The 24,263-nt window shown below is 41.8% G+C and overlaps 1 protein-coding gene across 1 annotated transcript in view; it reads left to right on the forward strand.

The window, feature by feature from the left end:
* Positions 1 to 13,440, forward strand: part of gal3st3 (galactose-3-O-sulfotransferase 3) — a 38,635-nt gene extending 25,195 nt beyond the window's left edge. The window contains exons 2-3 of the mRNA XM_075451433.1: positions 7,064 to 7,166; positions 8,549 to 13,440. Coding sequence (XP_075307548.1) covers positions 7,069 to 7,166; positions 8,549 to 9,836 — 1,386 coding nt within the window. The 5' untranslated portion in view covers positions 7,064 to 7,068 and the 3' untranslated portion in view covers positions 9,837 to 13,440. The remainder of the gene's footprint in view (positions 1 to 7,063; positions 7,167 to 8,548) is intronic.
* Positions 13,441 to 24,263: the final 10,823 nt, after the last annotated feature.

The raw sequence follows: 24,263 nt of genomic DNA on the forward strand, positions 1-24,263 counted from the left end.
TACTACAATAACGCAAAATTAATAGAAATACCTGATACTGTGCATTATTCGCTGTATGTTATTTGAAAAAAAAAAGTATTGTTATTGTTACCATATTGTTATAAGCTACTATGCGAGTGCGAGCCGCCAATTAAAGCTTGAGGAGCCGCGCAGTGAGTATCTCTGCTCTATGGGGATGATCCAAACACGGTCCCAGGCGCACTTACGCTCAGAAACGCACATGCTTGATGTGATTCTTTCTTTCTCTGCGTCTCTATCGGGTTGGAAACGGGGTGTGGCTGCCTTTCCTGTAACCATACAGAGTCAGAGGGGAGAGCGATGGCGAGAAGAGAAGCCCGGTGGAGAGGAGGCGATGGGAGGGAGGGGGTCAGATTAAAGAGGATGGGGGGGAGGCTGTGGGGTCTTTGCACGGGTGCAGACAGAAGCTGTGATCCTCCGCAGCTCAAAGCCTCCATAAGATAAGAAGCGTTTGATTCACACTGATGCAGCGCCGCACTCATCGACTTCTCAAATTGAGTTTCATCCTCCCGGATTCAAAAGTCACAAATGCCGCTTATCTCATCAAAACCAAACCATATTGGAGCTTTTTAAAGTGATTCTTATCAGGCAGCGGCCGCTCTTCTACTTATTGAAAGAGGCGCTTTACGCACACGGGCAATTTAATTTGTGATCTTACACTGGAAAAAATGCCCCTCCAAAAATAAGTAAGAAAAACAACAAATACGAGACGTTTTTGCTTGAAATAAGCAAAAAAATCTGCCAATGGAACTAGTGAAAATCGGCTTGTCAAGATTTCTTGAAATGAAATGTGATATTTCGGACTTTTGAGATAAAAGTGATCTTGAAATTAGCTTAAAAACCTCTTCAAATGTCAAAAAAAGCTTGTTTCATGTGAAATATGACTCAAAACAATTTGTTTTAAGATATTCAAGATGTATTCTATTAAAACAAGTCCCTATATCTGGCTGAAATGGTACTTGTTAGGCAGTTGTGTCTTATATTAAGTGTAATGGGATACTCAATGAGACAAATATACTTGGTAAAATTTAGATTTTTTCAAGTGTAGTGGGACGCACTCGCAGCGTTGCATAAGTACAGGATGCAGGAAAAATGACGGGCGTTGGAAGCACATTGTGACTAAATTAGAGCCGAGGAAACAATAGCGGTGACGTTGAACATGCTCCAGCCACAGCATGCTACATGCTACATGCTACATGCTACAGCATGAGCAGATTTATGTGCTGTTGACTGTGGAACACATGACCTCCCAGTATGCACCCACATAGACTCAGCATAAACTGCATTAAAAACATCCCCAGTTTGCGGATTTTAGAGAGAGGGAAGCAGTTTGAGTGCAGCCAGGAAAACAAATCATTTCGAGCCTCATATCTCAGATTGAATTTGAGGATTTCAGAGATGGAGCCTCAGACGTAAGCGAGCACCCTCTCTGGAAAATGAGTGGATTTCTTAGATCAACTGGAGGATTTCTGAGAACCTCCTACAGCTTCTTCTGATTAAAACAAAAAAGCTGGGCATTTAGCAGCCCTGCTTGTAGTTAAATCCCTCCAATCATTAACAAAAGTAGTCCTTGTCCTGGAGCAGCTGTGGACACATTTCTGCATCAGGCGGCAGCTGCTGCCGGCACAGCTTCAACTTAACTGCCAGTTGGCCAGTTGGTAATTTATTTGCCTCCATCAAGGTCACCTCGTAAAAATACTCGCCTTGAAAACAAACATAGGCCTGCTATAATGCTAATAATCATAAAACTGAATGGTATTTTGCAGTGGGAGATGAGACGTGAGGTTCGGCAGCCCTTCGGCTGGAAGGGGTCCGCTGTTGTTTAAGGACTTCTCAGAGGAAAGAGGGCCACCACAGGAGCTATCTTTGGTGGTATGCAGGATTGTAAATGGTGTTTCTGGGGTTTGTGAAGTGCATTGTGTGCAAGCAGCAGCTGGATCAATCAGCAGGCGGCACTGCAGCGTGCATGAATGCTTGAATTGGAGCTTCAGGTCGCCTTCGTGGCCTTGATGATCACTCAGTGGGGTTACATGGCACTGAAAGGATCGGATTATTGGCTAAATTACAATAAGACTGAGTAATTAAATTCATAAAGACACCTTAATCTGACAAGAAATCAGATCGGATCGGATTAAGACTTCGAAATAACTGGGTTGAAAGTGAAATTAAACGTGTTTGAAGACGGTGAAGCATGTGATGAATTAGACTTTGGCTGTGTTCGAAACCGCATACTTCTCCTACTACTCATACTGACTTTTTTCCCAGATGCATAGTAGATGCTCCGAAATGTTGGGCTACTACTACTTATCATGAGGTTACTACTAAACTCAAACTACCCAAGATGCAACGTAACTTGACGTCGCAGATCGTCATTTCCTGTCAAAACGACAGTTTCAAGCTAGCTACAACGAGGGTGGGTTCACTTCCTGTTTTCAAAACAAAAGCACCAATTGTCTGGTAATGGCTTTCCCCGTGATAAAAGGCAACAGGTATTTTATTTTGTGAAAATAACAGGAAGTGCGTTGCTCACTGCGGCTAGCTTTAGTAGCGCCGAATTCGTGAGAACAAAATTGTAAATAGCCGGTATTTTGTCAGGTTTTCAACACGTTGGGGATCTAAACGACTACTTTCTCGCCTGAAAATGTTTCAAATGTTGCTAAAGTTTACAGAGTTTAGAGCTCAAGAGAAATCAGCTTCAGGCCGGCTGATTTTCGCTCGGGCAGGAGCGAAATGCATTGTGGGTAAACGCTCTGCATACTGTCTGATTGATCAGTATGTAGTATGCAGTCTCGAACACAGCCTTTGCGTTCTGCGCATGCTCCAGATGTTTTCCCGGGGTCGTGACCCGGAAGTCAAAGGAGACGATATTCCTGTTGTTGTCGCCGTCAGAAAGAAACAAACAACGCGATGGAGAATGCTCCGTTGGGCATCGAGTTTGTGCAACAAGCAGCTCATCACAGACCAAATGTAGAGGGACGTAGCTTCATCTGGCTCTGCGTTCTCCATCTTTCTCCAATGCCTGAGTTTGTTGTTGTTGTTGTTGTTGTTGGAGGTGAAGAGGTCAACAGGAAGTGGCTCTATTAGCAACAGTTGGAATGGGTACAGCACCACCTATCATACCGGGGTATGACACGCTTTGTGCCTCTGATTTGATTCATTCTGCTATATATCCAAGGATAATTACCCTTGCTCAACTCATTCTTATTGTAATTTAGCCAATAATCCGATCCTTTCAGTGCTATGTGACCCCACTGAGTGATGCTGATATCCCCGCAGGTTTGACTGAGTGAGTGCACGCTTGTCCATTTGTCTTCCTGGATAGTGCAGAACATTAGACGTTGCTCCAGTCAGTATGTTTCCATCCCAGCATACAAGACGGGAATTGCTCTGTTGGCCCTTAATATACGTCAGTTAGAGGCTTTTTCACCGTTTGACTTATAACGTCAAAGTCCAAGAAGCCGACAAACAGTTCACCAGCAGCAGATGAACCGGACAGCTTTTTACAGATGTTGTTATGAACTCTTTGTTGTTTCAGGCTTCCTCTGTGTAGCTTAGTCTGAGCACTGCCACGAGCAGGAGCAACTATACTGCCAACTTTGTGTTCTGGGTCGACTGTTCACACTCATACATGCATTACATAAGTCTGGCTGTGTTCACATAATCATTAGGTATTGGTTTTTTTCTACCGTCATGTAATGAGTCATTCAGTAACAGAATGACGCATTACAGTAATAAAAACAACCTGGATCATCTCCCTGGAGGCTGAGCCCAGAACAGTTGTGCACGGGGGTTTACGTGAGTCAGTATAAGATCTTATATTCCTTATGTTTTCCAGGGTTGTAAAAGTGCCGCAGCGGTCAGAGGTCATCACATGGCATCTGTACAAATGAGGATATCACAGAGCGAAGCAGCTGCTGTTACCTCGTCTCATTGAGCTGTGGTTAGCTGATGTTAGCTGTGTGTGCGCCGCTCAGGGAAAGAGTGTGCGAGTGCTGAACTGGTATGTGTTGGCACAAGAGTCTTTTATTCCTGTATCATGCTCATCTCTGGGGTTTATAGTTTTCTTTTATAGGAGTTTTATGTTCTATGTTCCATTTATTTCCTGTTTTATTTTGGAAAATCCTGTTCCTTTGTTGCTTCTGGTACTGTTACACCTACTTCGTTGTTTTCCTCTCGTTCTGCTCCTCTTTAATTTATTACATTTTCTCAGTTTCTACCTGTTGTCTCCAACCTTTTTCTAAATCGGGACCATATCTCCCGTCATTATGTCAGTATATATTGTCTTGTGTCATCGTTTCTGTAGAGCCTGGGACTCTGGCACTGCCATTTGAGTTAAACGGCATCCTTTTGCTCTCAGAAATGCTTGAACAGCAGATATTTTGATACCGCATTTTCACAATGCAGCAGAAAAATTAAGGCAAACGTGCCGAGTCTAAAGGGAGGGATGACATAAAGTCTGAAACATCACAGCTGCAGATTCCACATCAATTGTGATCCTGAACGACTGAGCTGTTAGTTAGTTTTACGAAGAAACTATATAACTGTAAAAGTGGATGGCTAGATAGATAGATAGATAGATAGATAGATAGATAGATAGATAGATAGATAGATAGATGCACGACTGTCCAATACCACAAATTTGAAAGTGTACAAAATGAAGCCACCTTAAATGTAAATGCCTTATGTCTCTATTTAACGGTGAGGTATTTGTAAGTAACGTTTCACTGTCCCACAGTCAGAACTTCATGTCAGAATAACTTTTATCACTGAGATAACTTGTTTTTTAATACCTTGAAGGTGTATTTTGTGAGATGTTCTACCAGTTATGCAGACATTTGTTCTTCAGCTGCCATAGTTGCTCTTCTTTTCTTCATAAGATGCCCCTTGGATGTTTTCACGGACTCAAATATTGAGGCACTTTATCAGGATTTTGAAGCTTTATGTGCCTCTGCTTGTTGTTTATGGTATAATTGATATGAGAAAAGGAGCTTCTTATCAATGCTTTAAGCTGACCTTTAGATACATCAGGATGTGTATCGTGTGTAAACCCACTTTAACAATTTGAATGATTGTATAACCCATTTATTTCAGATAAGCTTTTGTTTCCATAGCGATATGATTGCACATCGCTATTTAGAGCTTGATTAATAGATACAAACCAGTACCAGTGACGTGTTGCTATTAGAGATTTAACCCTGATGTGTAGAATCGTATAAGAAAATGGGCTCAGTTATCAATTTCTTACTGAACTTTTGTCCCTAATCTTACATCTCTGCATTAAAGAACTGACGAGTAAACTTAGGAAGCTTAGGTGCTACAGGAGCTCTTTCTTCACCTGCAGGACGTGGGTTGAATGCCCTAAAAAAGGACTCACTGTATCTACAAATCAAAAAGCAAATGTCCGTCCCCGGCTTTTATAACTGCACCGATCATTAGAGAAACCTTATCAGACGGCTGTAATTAAAGAGGCTGGAGTGCTGGTGCAGGAGGAGGAGGACCCAGGCGAGGTGAAGGGAGGAGAGGATGGCAGCAGATGAAAGGTCTGCCCCCTGAAAGCCACTTAAATCCCTTTCTTATTAACCGTCTGTAACGCACAATCTGCCTCCATCAGTGCACATACAGACTGAGGGCTGACAATCAGCACCTCTTACTGCAAGAGCAGCCCTGCCAGCATCTCTGCGGCACGGCAACGATGGTCAGCTGCTCTGCTGATGTACTCTGTGCATCTGTGTCAACTGGCACATATATAAATAGAATAGTTTTTGAGTCAGCTGTCGACAGCTTGATTATTATCTGCAGAAGTTCTTTATTTTACTTTGGGTTTGTGGCATAATTTTTCCTCCAAGACTGTGAAATGATGTCAGTTTCTCTTTATGGGCTCATTTTGGGCTCAGAGTTTCTGTGTTTTATGCTGTGAGAACGGGTTTTATGGGCCTTTTATATTTGTTTTGATTTATTAACATTTCTATGAGCCCGATTCCTGTTTTTTGGACGGTCTAAAAGTTTAAACATGTTGGGAAACAGCTTCCTCTTACCCAAAATTAAAACCATGACAGGAATTCTTCTCTATTTTTCAGCATTTTACAAACTGAATTATAAGTTTAATAAACGGCATCCTTAGAAATAACAAATAAACCAGAGTATTTAAATGAAAGTGCCAGAATTGTTGGCCATTTTTCCTGATTTATAATATTCTAAAAAAGATGTTTCCTGCATCCAAAGTGATGATAATCAGCGGCTCCAAACTGGGACAATGACGTCAGTTTCTCTTTATGGGCTCATTTTGGGCTCAGAGTTTCTGTGTTTAATGCTGTGAGAACGGGTTTAATGTGCCTTTTATATTTGTTTTGATTTATTAACATTTCTATGAGCCCGATTACTGTTTTTTGGACGGTCTAAAAGGTTAAACATGTTGGAAAACAGCTTCCTCTTACCCAAAAGTAAAAACCATGACAGGAATTCTTCTCTATTTTTCAGCATTTTACAAACTAAATTAGTGGCCATTTTTTCTGATTTATAATATTCTAAAAAAGCCGTTTCCTACATCCAAAGTGATGATAATCAGCGGCTCCAAACTGGGACAATGATGTATAAAACGGATGCGACCAAGCTGCCTGTGCAGCTGCTCGCGGCAACGAGAGGAAGTCTTCTCGTCTGTTGGTATGTGGTGATAACAGGACAGCGTAATCAAGAAGAGAGACATCGGAAATTGTTATGCAAGAGAGATGCTGTGGAGGGAGGCTTGGAAACCTTCCCAGGTTCCATTGCCGTCACAGCATTTCATCTGAGTCGAGTGGCTCGACTGGATGTGCAGCGTACACAGTTTTTTATTTTGCTTACTGGGACCTGATGTAGGGGTCCATCTGCGTGGAGTATTAGCTCATGGATCAATTATCCGCTGAATAAATGCTCATAACTGTGTCCATCTCTTCACATCTTTCCTCCTTTTCCTCCTTTGTAGCATGGCCAGTTTTCACCATGAGTCTCTGCAGCCTCTCTCCTTTGCTGACTTCTGATCGGTTCTTATCCTTTCTGCTTCCAACAGTCCCAATGATGTGGCAAAATATGTTGCAGAAGAAGATATTCCTGGTGCTCGTGGTCATCTGCACCGTCAGTCTTGTGCTGCACCATGGGGGCCACTTCAACTGGTGAGCGGCTGAAACACACCCACAATACGTAAACACATACATCTGCTAGCACTCTGACAGCACATCTGCTACTAATCACTGTGAAGGATAATCTCATGGCTTTTCGTTAGTACTTATTAGTGTGGTTGGATTATTACGGTACTTTAAAATGCGTAGACTATGTATGCCGGTGCTCTGTAATGCTCAGGCCTGCACCCTGTTATTTAAAGCCTCTGTCTTCCTACACTGAATGCCACCGTGCTCACACATCGGGATCTGCTCAATGGATCTTTGTTGGCTGCATGCTTTGTAGCTGGAGAATCTTATGGTGGAGCTGATGTAGCTTCAAATTGTTCTTTTTTTACTCTTCCAAAAAGACCAGGCGAAACGCATCCATGCATTCATCTCCAGTAGACTCCATCACTGTAATGCTCTTTTAACTGGACTTCCCAAAAAGATCTGAACACATCACAACAGCTTTAAAAGCTTTACTCTGCACTGGAAAAAATCTAAATCTTACCAAGTATATTTTTCTCATTAAGTATCTCATTACAAGTACAAGTACCATTTCAGCCAGATATAGGGACTTGTTGGAAACAATACATCTGGAATATCTTGTTAAATGAAAAAGTCTTGAAAACAAATTGTTTTGAGTCGGATTTCATGTGAAACAAGCTTTTTTTTGACATTTGAAGAGGTTTTTAAGCTAATTTCAAGATCATTTTTATCTCAACTATCCTAAATATCACATCTTATTTCAAGAAATCTTGACAAGCCGATTTTCACCTGTTCCAGTGGCAGATTTTTTTGCTTATTTCAAGCAAAAACATATTTATTGTTGTTTTTTTTACTTATTTTTGGAGGGGCCTTTTTTCCAGTGTGGCTTCCAGTCAGTCACAGAATAGACTTTAAAAGCCTGCTGATGGTTTACAAATCCCAGAACGGTTTAGGCCCAGAATGCATCTATGATATGTTCAGAAATTATATAAAGCCAGCAGAGCTCTGAGATCCAAGGACTCAGGTCAGCTGGTCCAGTCCAGAGTCCAGACTAAACATGGAGAAGCAGCATTTGGCTGTTATGCTGCAAACAAGTGGAACAAACTGCCAGTGGAGATTAAACTTTCACCAAATGGAGACGTTTTTAAATCCAGGTTAAAAACATTTCTGTTCTCATGTGTCTATGCATGAAATCTGCACGATATCTTTGAACTTATCTGGACTGTTGCTTGTTTTTAATCATTTAAATTATTTTTTGTTTCTCTTTATATTCTTTTATGTATTTTTAATGCTTCTTCCACTCCCTGCTGCAATGCTTTTATTTTATGTAAAGCACTTTGAATTGTTTTGTACATGAAATGTACAAATTAATTTGATTTGACTTGATTTTTTTGTTCTGCCACCAGGACCTTGGAGGCCTTCCCCCTCAGGTGTCCCACCCTCCGCTCCCACCGTGCTCTGGGCCTGAAACCCAAGCACACCAACATCGTCTTCCTCAAGACTCACAAAACGGCCAGCACCACCACGCAGAACCTGCTGTTTCGCTTCGCAGAAAGCAACAACCTGACGGTGGCGCTGCCGGTGCAGAGCTGCGGTCACCAGTTCTGCTACCCGCTCACCTTCGCCTCGCAGCTCGTGCACCCGCACACGCTGCCGGCCAACATCATCACCAACCACATGCGCTTCAACAAGACCGCGCTGAAACACCTGATGCCCAACAACACCATATACATCACCATCCTGAGAGAGCCGGCCTCCATGTTCGAATCCTTGTTTACTTACTACAGCAACCACTGTCAGAGCTTCAAAAGGGTTCCCAACGGCTCCCTGGAGGCTTTCCTCGAGGAGCCCTTCCGCTACTACCGGCCAGAAGAGAAGGAGTCGATGTACGCGCGGAACACCTTGACCTTCGACCTGGGCGGAGACAAAGACCGGCCGGCGAGAGACGGGTTCTATGCACAAGCCTTCACAGCCGAGGTGGAGCAGGCGTTCTCCTTGGTGATGATTTCCGAGTACTTCGACGAGTCTCTGGTTCTCCTTCGCCATCTCCTCTCTTGGGATCTGGATGATATCCTGTACGTCAAACTCAACATGCGGACGGCGAGTTCTAAGAAGAGCCTGACGCAGGGCCTCCCTGCAAAGATCCGTGCCTGGAATTCCATAGACGCACACCTCTACGACCACTTTAACGCCACGCTGTGGCGCAAACTCTCAGCCCTGGGTCTGGCCTGTGTGGCGAGGGAGGTGAAACTCCTCCGGCAGGCCCAGGAGAAGCTGATGAGAAGCTGCTTCGGTGGGGAGATTCCGCTGCTTCGTTCGGCTGCCGAGATCAAAAACAAGGATCTTCGCCCCTGGCAGCCGAGCGATAAAGTCGACATAGTCGGTTACGACCTGCCGCTGAACATCAGCCACGGGGCACAAGAACTTTGCCTCAAGTACATCATGCCGGAGATCTCCTACACACGGATGCTTCTTCGTTCCCAGTCGCTGCGGCACCGTCGAAACTATCAGACTCGGACTCCGCAGAAGCCGCACTCACTCCAGCAGCCCTCACGCAAAACCATGCCTCGGCACTCTCAGGTCCTCCGCAGCCAACCGTCATCCACCGACGCTCAAAGCCCTGCCTCAGGAACAGGGTCCAAACCCACCCCCAAGCCTGCAGTCACAAAGTTCACCTGGCGCAGGACAGCGTAGGGGTGAGATCGCTGCCTTTGGTGTGGGTGATCGGGGTTTGAATCCTGGGCCGCCTGCACGAAAGGTACCACTTCCAGCAGGGGTCCTTAGGCAAGACCCCCTTAAGCTGCCTGCCTACCGGGGATATGGGTGCAAGTTTTGTGATTAAAGCGTCTGCCAAATGCATAAAGAAACGACATAATCTTCAACTACAAAGGACTGTGTCCAACGGACTGCAGCGTTCTACTCACCCTGACCCCCAACAAAGGGGTCCTTTGGTCAAAGTTAATTAATTAATCATGGTGTCTCGTTCCCTCTGGACACTATTTATGATAACAATGAAAGAAGAAAAGGGGTTTATGGTACAAATCTGAACTTGAATTTCCTTCCTCTCTGGTTTGTGAAACAGCATCAGGGATGGAAGGCAGGAACAAATAGAACTCTTCTGCTTGTTTCTTCATGCCAACTGAACGGACAGTAGTGGGATTTGGGTGAAAGTGGTTCCTATTATGTGCAGCTTGGACTTAAATGAGAGGTGATATTGGGTCTATTATAAGGCCCAGAGTGTGCTCTGTGTGCATCAGAAGTTGCTTGCTTTCATTTTCCGTTTCTCTCTTTACTACATGCCACTTCAAGTCCTCGAGAGTCACGATGACGCGAAGGGGGATCAGCTGTCGGGCAAGAAGTTCGCTTTTGTTTTGTCATCCTCGATGTTTTCCTCTGGTGATGCTTTCTATCCAGGAAAAAAAAAGCACGAACATCTGCTGCAACAGAGACTTTGTGTTGAGGGAAAGGTTTCTGGAAATGTGGGCTTTTATTTTCAGTGTCTGATAACCAGCCAGCAACCCCTCGATGCATACGCACACAGACGCAGTGGCTCCGACACGAACTTATAGCTCCTGAACGGGACAAAGACCTGAAGCCTGTGGGTCGCAGTGTTTGAATATTTCATGGTTCCCCCTCACAGCACCTCCTATGGCCCATGTTCTAGGGTTACACGGCTGTACATTTTCACTGAGGACATGTTCGACCCAGGGAAAGTTGCTCGTTCTGGAGGATAAAGTGAGACGCAGGATGCTTAAAGCCTGGTAAGGCTTGTACTCCTGGTGGACTGGCTGGGATCTTGACTTATCCACCCTTATCGTCGCAGCTGTAATTCATTTTTAATGCATTGTGCTACGTTTAATGTGTCCTTTTACTTTATTTTTAATTTTTTTTAAATTCCTCCAGTGATCAGCACGGCTCTGCTGTGCGACCAGACTGCTGAGGAACAACGTCCGGGGTTGTTTGGGGGATAATATGAGCCAGGAAGATTTGTGTTATTCGTATTTTACCAGCCAAAGCGTTCCATGGGGTTCTCTTGTGGAGAACCTCACAGTTATGGAACTACCACAACATGGTTTTGAGTTGTGGAGGGTGTTTATATTATTAGTTATTTATAAGTCTGTGGACTGATTTAGGCTGACGGTGCAGTCACCAAACCTAAAACTATTGAAGTTAAGAACAATAATAAGGGGGAAGGGAAGGGAAGGGGGGTGTCAGCATTGGCTCCGAATCTTTACTTGTGACCAAAATAAAAGACCCACTCAAAGGTGGCTGTGGGCCAGGAACTAATCAGTCTGATGGCTAATTGGTGACTGGCGTGACCCCATGTTGGTTTGTCTCCGGTTTACATTGCCAATCATTTTAACAGGAAGTATTATTGTGTGAAAATGTTTTTCTTTAAGTTATATATTATTTAAAAGCAGGACTCTAAGGGTACCATTGTTACATTTTTAACCTTTATTTTTCGTGAATCACTGGAGAAAAAGGGGTGCTTTTTTTTTTTTTCCATTAAAAGGTACTGGACCATCACATGCGCTGCATGCCACTTCAGGCAGAGGAGATGGAACAAGACGTGCAGCAGCGGTATGAAATATTCATGGCGTACGCGTTTTACATAATGCACAACTACAAAAACCGCATATTTAAACAAGCGCGGCCACTTTAGAATGAATCTTTCATTCAGCAGCGCTCCAACCACAGAACGGTTCTGCGGTTGGAGTCTGTTGCACTGCAGGTTGCAATATTAAAAAGAAGAAGAAGAAGAACGCGCTGACCGCTGCTGTAAATGCAGGACGCAGCTTAACTAAGTGGCAGCGAATGTCTGAACTCAGACCAGGGAACCGTGGCTTTAAGACCATAGGATGCACAGCAATGTATTTAATTTATTGAGAGATGTTTGAAATGTGTTGAAAACATGTGGAATATTTCTTTAAAGTACACACACTGTAATCGCAGGGTGGAGGCCGGGTGCGTTTTTTCTTACTTTTTAACAAATCCCATGAAAAGACCGAGGCTGTAACCCCTACAACAACTCACACGTGCACGTGCAAACACGCTCACGAGTGTCTCCGGTTGCTTTCATGTTCATGGGACCTGTTGACGGTAAAAAGAAAGGCATAAATCACCAGCCCTGTCCTTTTAAAGTAGCTGGCAGCTGATTCACAGCAATACTTTAATGAGTTTGAATTCACCTACTATTTGTAAAAAAAAACAAAAAAAACATTCTGATGAAACGAATTTAACTTCTTGCAAATCTATTGTGAGACGACGGTAGATCGAAATGCTGTGAAATGAGAAAACACTGAATATGCTGTAAGTCTAACACTACTTAAAGTATTCGAAATCAAACAAACGATAGATTATGATATAAATAATCACGTGCTTTGACTCAAACGTATGATATGTTGTGATCCTGACTCCTCTTAGAGTTTTTGAGATGTTTGTTCCTTCTATTTAATTCCTGGTTTCTTTTACGTAAAAAAAAGCCTGTTTTTGCTGCACAACAACATTTATTGTCAAACTGACCCTTTTTCGTGACAAAGTTGAACGTGGTAAAATTGAAAAAGGGGCACTTTGTAATGTTGGAAATGTGTAATAATTTCTGATTTCTTATATAAGTGAACATTTTGGGTTCAGATACTGCCAGTGTGTGCGTAGCGGGATGCACTTCTGATGCTTTCTAATGCCTGTTACATCCAGTTTTCTGCCATCTTGTACACAAATGAAGGTAAATAGAATATTATCAGTGCAGGTATTTGCAATTACTTTCGCCCCCCCCCCCCCATGTGTCTGTGTCTGACTCAGATCCGAATGAACAATGTCTGTATTTTCCTCCTGCCGGTTCCTTTACGATCCATTTCTCCAAGGTCTCCAAGTCCTCTCTGGATTGTAAGAGGCGTTTGTTGCTCTGCTTCTTGTGAGAGTGTTTCAGTAAAGTTAAAGTGCCCGCTGTTCTTTAAAAAAAGGGTCTGTAAAAAGGCTAAACACTAAAATCCTCCGCCTTAGCGAAGCCGTTTTTAAGAAAACGTGTTATTTTGTTACAAAGTGAAACTCTTTTAGGTTTTCTTTTCAAAACGGTATCACATGCTGTTCTTCATGGTGTCTATAATCTGCTCTCCTTTTAATTCCTTTTCCTGTGTTAAGATATTATCCGTGTTTTCAGAAGAACTATTTTCCTTTAGGTTTGGATGAGTGATGGGGCTCTGAACTAATGGCTGCAGACAATCAGAGCTAGGGGCCCCAAAGCTGTACGATGATTGATGGTAAAAGTGATGAATAAAGTTTGATTGTTTTCAATTCATCTGCGAGTGAAAGTTTTTGGCTCTTTCCAATACGAATGTATTCAGTTACACTTGAATTACAATCTTATTACAGCTACTTTATCAGCAGATTCTGCTGCTCTGAGGACCCGAAGCAGACGTTTCAGCCTGTAATCAGTCTATTGAAGTTACCTTCATTCAGCCCGCCCACCTAAATGAATAAACAATTTGCCTCTGAGAGGGACAAAAACAAAATGCAAAGCAGTCTTCTTGATGTGGCTGTGATTGAAGCAATCACAGTGCCGTGTCCTCGTCCTCAGCCTGTTATTATGGCCTGCTGTTGCCATGGAGGTGGCCCTCCAGGCTCGCCGCCCCGTTACCTCTTCTCACGTCTCTTTGCTGCATTTTTAAAGGATACTTATATATAATTTGGGTTTAGCCGTAAGCAATATTTTGAAAAGTGTCATTTTAACATGATGACAGAAAAAAAAACTAAAGACATTTCTGTCCACCTCACCTGAGTGTTGCCTAATGCTCATTAGATGTTAGCATTCTACTCAAACTACTGTCACGATGGGTGGTGATGCGTGGCGTGGATAAGGATGCAGATACTTCCAAACAAAAACTTATTTTATTTCCAAGAAGAACAAAAAGCGCAGCTGAGCCGGGATACAAAACTCAGGACTATGAAAAAGGACAAACCTGACTAGACTTGACTTATGGTGACGGGTGGGCTCTGGCCAAGATTCATGGGAAACCTGGGCTGTGTTTGAAACCGCATACTTCTCCTACTACTCATACTAACTTTTTGAGTTAGTATGCGAGTTTGAGTAAGCGAGAAGTTCCCGGATGCATGTAGATTCGCCAAAATGTTGGGTATGCATCATGAGGTTACTACTCATACTCAAACTACCCAAGATGCAACGTAACGTGACGTCGCCGATCATCATTTCCTGTCAAAACGGCAGTTTCAAGCTAGCTACAACGAGGGTAGGTTCAATTCCTGTTTTCAAAACAAAAGCACCAATTGTATCGTAATGGCTTTCTCTATGATAAAAGGCAACGGGTATTTTATTTTGTGAAAATAACCGGAAGTGCGTTACTCACTACGGCTAGCTTTAGTAGCGCTGAATTCGTGGGAACAGAATTGTAAACAGCCGGTATTTTGTCAGATTTTCAACACGTTGGGGATCTAAACGACTACTTTCTCACCTGAAAATGTTTCAAATGTTGCTAAAGTTTACAGAGTTTAGAGCTTAAGCGAAATCAGCTTCAGGCCGGCTGATTTCGGCTCGGGCAAGAGCGAGATGCATTGTGGGTAAACGCTCTGCATACTGTCTGATCGATGAGTATGCAAGTATGTAGTATGTAGTATGTAGTATGTAGTATGCAGTATACAGTATGTAGTATATAGTATATAGTATGTAGTATGCAGTATGTAGTATGCAGTATGTAGTATGCAGTATATAGTATGTAGTATATAGTATGTAGTATGTAGTATGCAAGTATGCAGTATGCAGTATATAGTATGTAGTATGCAGTATGTAGCATATAGTATGCAGTATATAGTATGTAGTATATAGTATGTAGTATGTAGTATGCAAGTATGCAGTATGCAGTATATAGTATATAGTATGTAGTATGTAGTATGCAGTATGTAGTATATAGTATGTAGTATGTAGTATGTAGTATGCAGTATGTAGTATATAGTATATAGTATGTAGTATGTAGTATGCAGTATGCAGTATGCAGTATATAGTATGTAGTATGTAGTATGCAGTATGTAGTATATAGTATATAGTATGTAGTATGCAGTATGTAGTATGTAGTATATAGTATGTAGTATGCAGTATATAGTATGTAGTATGCAGTATATAGTATGTAGTATATAGTATGTAGTATGCAGTATGTAGTATGTAGTATATAGTATGTAGCATGTAGTATGCAGTATATAGTATGTAGTATGTAGTATGCAAGTATGCAGTATGCAGTATATAGTATGTAGTATGCAGTATGTAGTATATAGTATGTAGCATATAGTATGCAGTATATAGTATGTAGTATATAGTATGTAGTATGCAAGTATGCAGTATGCAGTATATAGTATGTAGTATGTAGTATGTAGTATGCAGTATGTAGTATATAGTATGTAGTATGTAGTTTATAGTATGTAGCATGTAGTATGCAGTATATAGTATGTAGTATGTAGTATGTAGTATGCAGTATGCAGTATGTAGTATGTAGTATGCAGTATGCAGTATGCAGTATGTAGTATGCAGTATATAGTACGCAGTATGCAGTATGTAGTATGTAGTATGTAGTATGCAGTATGTAGTATATAGTATGCAGTATGCAGTATATAGTACGCAGTATGCAGTATATAGTATGTAGTATGTAGTATGCAGTATGTAGTATATAGTATGTAGTATGTAGTATATAGTATGCAGTATGCAGTATATAGTATGTAGTATGCAGTATGCTGTATGTAGTATGCAGTATATAGTACGCAGTATGCAGTATATAGTATGCAGTATATAGTATGCAGTATGTAGTATGCAGTATGTAGTATATAGTATGCAGTATATAGTATGTAGTATGCAGTATGCAGTATATAGTATGTAGTATGCAGTATGCAGTATGCAGTATATAGTATGCAGTATGTAGTATATAGTATGCAGTATATAGTATGCAGTATATAGTATATAGTATGCAGTATATAGTATGCAGTATGTAGTTTCGAACACAGCTAAATGCTGAGGGAGTGATTGGTGAATGAGTGCAGCTGAGGGGAAAAACACCGGTGTTGTGAGTGAAGGGGATGGCAGGGCAACAGAAACTATGGGGAAACATGGCAAAACTAAAGACTAGACCTGAACTAAAAACTAAGGCATGAGATAAACTAAAAACAGGAACTAAAAACATGACAACTTTCCTTTTTTATGTCATTTGTTACCAATGTTTTGAGCTTGTTTGGCTCAAAGTGGAAACATGCCCAAAGGCTGGGGTATAATCAGTGGGATCTCGTTCCCATGCTGCTCTCATCAGTGGAGGGTTCTACAACCACCCAACAAAGCTGGTGTTGTGCTGAAATATGACCCCCGAGCACAATCTGACCCTCCTTAAAGCATTAGGGCAGCCGGTTAGCCGAGGTTTCTCTGCAGCCCATAAAAAAAGGACAAGTGCCCGTTCATGTAGTCGAGCTCTTTCTAGGAAGAATCCGATCTGCATCTGAAATAAGGGGCATGACTTAATGTTGTATAATTTCACGTGTCTCATCAGAAGCACAGGCGTATCTGTTCTGCTTTCTGCGGTGTTGAGGTGCCGTTAGTAGCTGTGCACAGACGGTGCACAGTGTTGTTAAGCTCAGCTGCAGAGCTGCTCACAACATTTCTTCAAAACGTGACACCCCTGACCTCCCTTTGATTTCAACCCAGCTCCGTGAGCAAAATGCTGCTGGCAGAACAAAGCCCCACTATTCCCACACGAATTTATACGAAGCTGGGAGCTGGAATAATGGCACAAGGTTCCCTTCAGCATACTGCGCTCAGGGATGTTGTGAATATCAGTGCTGGTACAACACAAAAACAGCCTTCAGAGTTAAATGTGTCAACATGACAAACTGTTGCACAACATTAAATATTTAGTCTGTGTGTTTTTAGCATCCCTGTTACTAACTCCTTAAAAACACAAACATACTGCATCAATCATGCACTAAAACGCCTCAAAACTCTCAGACCTGAACAAACAAATTCAGTTAAAGGGATAGTTCGCCTCTTTTGACATGAAGCTGTATGACATCCAAATATTAGCAACATCATTTATGAACATTTTCTTACCCCCTGCTCCGTCCTGTGAGCAGAGTTCCAGCCTCGTTTTGGTGTTGATGAAGGTAGTCCGGCTAGTTGGCTGGGGTTTAAAAAATAAAGCGTTTTGCTTCTCAAAACTACGGAAGCCCAGAGGAGACGTGGTACGTGTAAACTTTTTTTAAATCGTTTTCTCGAGATAACGAGTTATTTATCTCGTTATCTCGAGAAAACGATAACGGCACCTCCCGTGCATCATTCGGTAACCATGGAGACGGCCTGGTCCCCTCAGCTGGTCACTGATGAAGTCGGCTATATCAGCAGGATCGCTGAGGTGTAAACGCCTCCTGAGCTGCAGTCGAGCCGGCCGTCTCCTTAAATGATGCGGGCTGATATGAAAGTTATCTCTACAAGACAAACAAATAAACACATATAAACTGGGGAGAAAAAGTGGCCTCGAAAACCAACGGTAAATTAACTCGTTATCTCGAAGAAAACGATCATTGTTTTCTCAAAAAAGTTTATACGTATTACGTCTGCTCTGGACTTCCGTACAAAACAATATGCGTTCAAAAGAGTAATACATTTGCACCATAAAATCGTTCCCCAGGAAAAAGTCAGACCTCACAATCGCTTGGACCTATTTTCTCTCCCTTCGTATCACTGCCTGCTGCCGACAGCCGCGCCTGTTACGGTGTTTACTGCTCGGTCTGCACTTCGGTCTGCAGAGTCTGCACAGCAGGCAGTGAGAAAACATCAATTATGCCTTAAAAATACAGCAAACACACAGAGGACCTGCCCAAATTCTGCGTATGATTTTTCAGTTAAGAGTAAGGCAAGTTCTGGGCAAATTACAGGTGGTGAAGTATTGTGTGTGCTACATGTTAGCCACAATCCACGCTAACGCTGAAAATGGACAAAAATAATTTGGGGGAGATCTGTAAGACCTGCCTCAGATTTCTCTGACAGCAGCCAAACACACACAAGTCTTATAACTGGCAAAAAAAAAGACAACATTATGCAAAGTAAGGTTATCAAGAGAGCGCAAGTTACATGCAACAGCAACTCAAACTGCTGCTTTACATCAAGCATAAGAGAAAGAAAGAATAAAAATGTTTTAAAGAGAACAGCAGAAGAGGAGGAATCTCCATTAAAATGTAATCCCTCAGAGAATTAAAAGACAATCTCACTTGAAGCCGATATTACCATAAATTGAGCCCAGTACTATTTAATGTATAATGGGCAGATTTGTCCACATCTCCTGGTTAAAAGTTTTTAGATAGCAACATATCCACAGACTGTCTTCTGTAAGCAAAGTGGGAACAGGGAGAGACCTACTTTGTTCATTTTCCAGCATATTTCTGACATTTTAGGCTCAGACCGTTGAGACTTCTACACAATGAGAAGGGCAACAAGGATCTCTCTTCCTTGTTTTTGTCAGTATTTCTGCGGCACCGTTTACAATAAGTCGCAAATGTGGAATACCCGACGATATAAACCGACGAATATAAAATAAACGGATGAAAGTCAATCCCACGAGGACCAAAAAGTATGACGGCTGTCGGCAGGCTGCTAAATACTAAATATTTAGATTTTAAGAAGGGGAATCCCTTCATTTATAAACTATCAACAAAGTCAGATCCTGTTTCAATCAGAAAGCTTTTAATCAGATAATTATCAACGCTAATGCTGACACATGTCGACATTTTCAAAGCTTCATCAAGCAGGAATGTCGTCAATGTGTTTGAATCGGATTTCCCAACACATCCAAGTCCAGAAATGTTTGCACATCTGTTAAATTTTACATTAAATGACATCCAGCATGTTTTACCAGAAATAACGAGCATCACTCCAGTACAGCTGCTCAGAAAATAGAGAGAAACTTCATAAAGAAACTCTCTCTGGACTGCCGCCTGCCGACAAACCGTGAAACAGGCGCGGCAGCAGTCAGTGATACGAAGGGAGAGAAAATAGTGCCCAGCGATTGTGAGGTCTGACTTTTTCCTGGAGAACGATTTTGTGATGCAAATGTATTACTCTTTTGAACGCATATTGTTTTGAGAAGCAAAACGCTTTATTTTTTAAGCCCCAGCCAACTAGCCGGACTACCTTCATCAACACCAAAACGAGGCTGGAACTCGGCTCACAGGACGCAGCAGGGGGTAAGAACATGTTCATAAATGATGCTGCTGATATGGGATGTCATACAGCTTCATGTCAAAAGAGGCGAACTGTCCCTTTAAGATTGGTGATCACATTCATTTCTGCTTTTGGTCACACAAGGAAACCTAATGGCATTTCTCCATTACAGTGTAGCAGAGTTTGAGCCAGCAAAGCTCTTACATAAAGCATCCCCTCATTGTGGGTGGGATCAGCTGTTTATCACCAGTGTTGCCAGGTCTGCCTTTTATAAGCAAGCTTTTTTTTTTCTAGTATAGAGATCAGGGGCTGGTTGTTGAGGGGGAGTTGCTTATTTATGCCTCATCTAAATAAGCATTTATGCCTGTTTAAACAAGCATAAGTGACATGGTTTGTCCTCCATTTAAGGTGGAACCGTCACAGCCCCCCCTGCAGTCAGCCAGTGAGAGAAATGAAACAGATCAACAAAGTTTCTGCAGCTACTTTGTCAACAGTGACGAGGACTTGATGGCAGAAGTGCAGGGGAATTCAGCAAAGAGTGGATTAAAAGACTGGATTAGGAAGCAGGTCAAATGCAGGTTTAGTAAACGTGACGCATACAACATGATTATCATTGTGCTGATAAACATAAAAGCTGCGCTGCTGTCATTAATGAGGACTCCAAAGGAAGGAAATACGAGGCTTGAGAGCTGAGGGTAGCTGTTTTCTGTAGACTCAACTGTATGGAAATGTGTTTCTAATGTTGGTTTATAGGCTTATTTCTATTCCACGGTACTTTTGGGAAGATGCAATTTGTGATCCAGTACGTTTATTTGTAAAGGATGACTCATTATGCTGCAGGTTATCCTGGTTGCTTCACTGGAAAAAATGCCCCTCCAAAAATAAGTTTAAAAAAAACAAATACAAGACGTTTTTGCTTGAAATAAGCAAAAAATCTGTCAATGGAACTAGTGAAAATCGGTTTGTCAAGATTTCTTGAAATAAAATGTGATATTTGGGACTTTTGTGATAAAAGTGATCTTGAAATTAGCTTAAAAACCTCTTCAAATGTAAAAAAAAAGCTTGTTTCATGTGAAATATGACTCAAAACAATTTGTTTTCAAGACTTTTTCGCTTAACAAGATATTCCAGATGTATTGTCTTCAAACAAGTCCCTATATCTGGCTGAAATGGTACTTGTTAGGCAGTTGTGTCTTATATTAAGTGTAATGAGATATTTTGACTAGAAATGAGACAAATATACCTGGTAAGACTTTTTCCAGTGTTGTTTCTGTCAAAAGATCTGGCAACGCTGTTTTTCATCCCGGTGTGTGAAGCTGACATTCACAACTTTGTTGTCTGCATTGCATTGATTTAGCAGATGCTTTTATCCGAAACGGCTTACAAGTGAGGAGCCTATAAGGCAGTTACTGCACTGAATGAGTTGTCAAAGCTTTTAGTTCAGAAGGGTTGGAACCAAAGAGCTCTAAGCTCCAGGAACAAAAATCGATCTGCAAATCGCAGTTAATAAACATGCTAATGTATCATTTAGTCATGCAATACGCAGTCCGTGTGCAGAGATGAGACATATCCAAACTGTTGCCAGGTTTTCATGAGACGAGGAAGTGTGTTGGTGTGAGAGCGCTGCTGCAGAGCCGTTTACGCCCACAGGTGATGGCTCCCTCTGCGCGCTCTGCGGCGGTGCCGGGTCGCTGTGCGGGATCGGCTTGGCTCACTTGGAATCTCTTCTGAGGTAGTACACTCTCAGAAATAGGGGTACAGTACGAGTCCTTTTTTGTCCCCTGAGGTACAATCTATACTAATGTACCCCCTAGGGTTAAAGGTAGGGTAGGAGATCCTGGATTTTGAGTCCAGCGAAGCTGCATTTTGAAAATACACAGGTCAAAAGTCCCAACCCTTTTCTTCACTTTCCCCCCGAAGGCACGCCTCTAGAGTACATGAACGCGCACCGAGCACGAAGGTGCCGGAGCACGAAGGTGCACGAGCACGAAAGTGCACGAGCACGAAGGTGCACGAGCGCTGTTCTGACAGCAAGCATCGATCGTTGCCGTATTTAGTATTTAGTTTATGCTAACTATACGTTTAATAATGCTAGGTGCTAGCCAAGCTGGCTCTAGTTTAGCTTCCTGCCAAGCTTCTGGACGCGTAATTCGTTCACGGAGCAGGGTACGCGCACAGGGGGGGGAAGGAGGTGGAGGGAGGAGCAGATTGCAGTTTGATAGACGCATCAGAATCCAATCATCGTTAACGGTCCGTTCACAATGATTGGATACTGTTTTTCCTAGATTGTACGTTCTAGAGGCCACTAAAACTTTTCATTTTTGTGTCAAAACGTTTAATTAATTGGTTGCAATGGGGGTGTGAAGAGTATTTCAAGCAATATGTAAAAAAAATGCTCCAGAAAAAGAACCCCTACCCCACCTTTAATTATTGGGCCTAAAGGTACATATATGTACCATTTTGAGGGTCCAAAAGGTACATATATGTACTCAAGTGGTAAAAGGTTCATATATGTACCTTTTTTTCTACATGTTGGGGTACAATAGACAGTCTGTTTTGGGCTACTTCAGAATAAGGATACAAAACAGAGGTACAAGATTGGTCTCTGTAGGGTACAAACCACAAGGGTACAAAACTATACCTTCTGAGGGTACTGCCCCAGTGACGAGCCATCGTACCCCTAAAGGTACAATTCTGTACTTTATTTTCTGAGAGTGTACCAGAAAAGTATAAGATAGTATTTGTTAAGTGGTACTACCTACATGGGAAAACAAACAAACAAAAAAAAGGTGATGTAATGGAAAGGCAACACAAGTCTGTTGCTGCCAAAGGTAGGGCCGGGCGGATCGATTTAAAGTAGCGATACTAACGTTGGTATTGGGTATTGATCGATACTTGTGTGATGAGATGGATTCTTAAGTTTCAGTTTTTCTTCTCCAGGCATTTACAGAGTGACTCTTCTCTCACTTCTCTCATGCTCGATTAGCCCCTCCCCTGACAGTAATTGCAACATCTGTTCCAGCAGAAAAGGATTTTCTCCAAGGCAGGTCAGTTAGTAAGTGAGAGGAGAAGTTTAATAAAAGGGAAAAATGGATACAAGTTATTGTTTCTGAACAAAAACCTATAAATCTGTAGTTCTCAACAAGAGGAACGGTCTCAAAATGGGACCCTTAGGAGATGATTTGTAGGACACAGGAGGGCAAAAAGACAGAGCCAGTGGGAGTATTTTCTTATATTTATTTATTTATTTGCATAACTTACTTTGTACATTTCAAATTTAAATGCAAATTATCACCCCAAAAGGGAAATTTAAGTTTTAAGTTTTCTATAAACATTTCTGAGTTGCTTTAATACAAGTATTTTTATTTGCCTGAAAACTGTTTCCTGTGTTTTTTTTTTCATAAACATGATTAATTAAAGGAAAACTTACAAAATAATTAAATAGCATTTAAATGAAAATTCAAGTTTTCATTCAAATTTGCATATTGATGATGCATTCACTTAATTAATTATGATACATTGCTCTCCCCTACACAAAAGTAGATGGTAGTAGTAAAAAGTATCGGTATTGGTATGGCTGGCCCTGTATTTACTTGGTATTGGATCGATACCAAATTTTGCAGTATGGCACAGCCCTAGCCAAAGGACGCAGCTCCGCATGCGTTGTAGACTCTGATATTTTCTGTTATCACACTTTATTGTTTAAAGAGACTGACCTCGTCCCAGAACCGACCCTGGAGCTCGTTTGTCTCTGCCGGCAACAATGACCTACAATCACTTTCACAGAAAGAGTGACCTCTGCGGAGCAGCTGCGTGTAAAGAATGAAAAACGGCGTCCAGTTAGGTGACCCGGCACGCAAGAATGAATGTGTTTCAGTTGTAGTCACGATGTTTCTTTACCTCACCCAAGCAGTCTGGATTTATATCCTGAAACAACCAATCTTACTGTCCAAACAGAGCTAGGCAATAACACATTTTCAAGGCAATGTTTTTGTGTTTACTTGCCAACAAAGTAACCGGCAAAATGGATTCCATTGAGATATTGAAGTACCAATAAAGTCATTTTAATCTCTTTTCAAGTTATTACTTAAACCCAAGCAGGAGTTTTGATAAGCTCTGAGGTTAAACTCTTGTCGTGTCATTGACTGAACATAACCTAAAAGCGCAGTCTGTGTTGAACGTGGGTCTCATGGTTGAAAGCTCTGACTGTAATCAGGCCATCCACCCACCTACTTCCTCAAGGGAAATATGAGATTTGTTCAAGGAAGTAATTTAGAATGATGATTGCTCCATTTTAGAAATGCACAAATGAGCTGTATTTTCTGGCACGTGTTGGGGCAGTAAAAGATGCCCCTCTGGGTCATGTTGAAGGGTATGAACAAATAACCTATTTATGGATTCTTATGGGAGGACTTTGTGTTGCAATGGGGAGAAATGAACCTTTTCTGTTCAGTTTTAATGGAAGCAACAAAACCTGCACACATGGGCCCTCTTATAAAGTTTATAATGTCCCAAGTGGAAGTCATTTTTATGACGATCAGTTGTTGCTTTATCTTAAGGAGAGCTCGTATTTGCACCTGATGCATCTTAATCTCTTACTCAAAGTTGGGTTTTGTAACTTTAGTCTTTTACCTGACAAGGTTTCCATAATCTGTAAATCAATCGGGATTCATGTATTGAGAAAAGTTGCAGCAATAATATAAGCTGCGTCCACACTCAGTGGGGTCACATGGCACTGAAAGGATCGGATTATTGGCTAAATTACAATAAGACTGAGTTATTAAGTTCATGTAGACACCTTAATCTGACAAGAAATCAAATCGGATTACTCGCGATCGGATTAAGACCCCGAGATAACTTGGTTGAAAGTCAAATTAAACCTGCTTTTAGACGCTGAAGCTCGAGGTGAATTAGACTTTAGG

The sequence above is a fragment of the Odontesthes bonariensis genome, chromosome 19 (assembly GCF_027942865.1).
Source record: "Odontesthes bonariensis isolate fOdoBon6 chromosome 19, fOdoBon6.hap1, whole genome shotgun sequence".
Lineage (NCBI taxonomy): Eukaryota > Metazoa > Chordata > Actinopteri > Atheriniformes > Atherinopsidae > Odontesthes > Odontesthes bonariensis.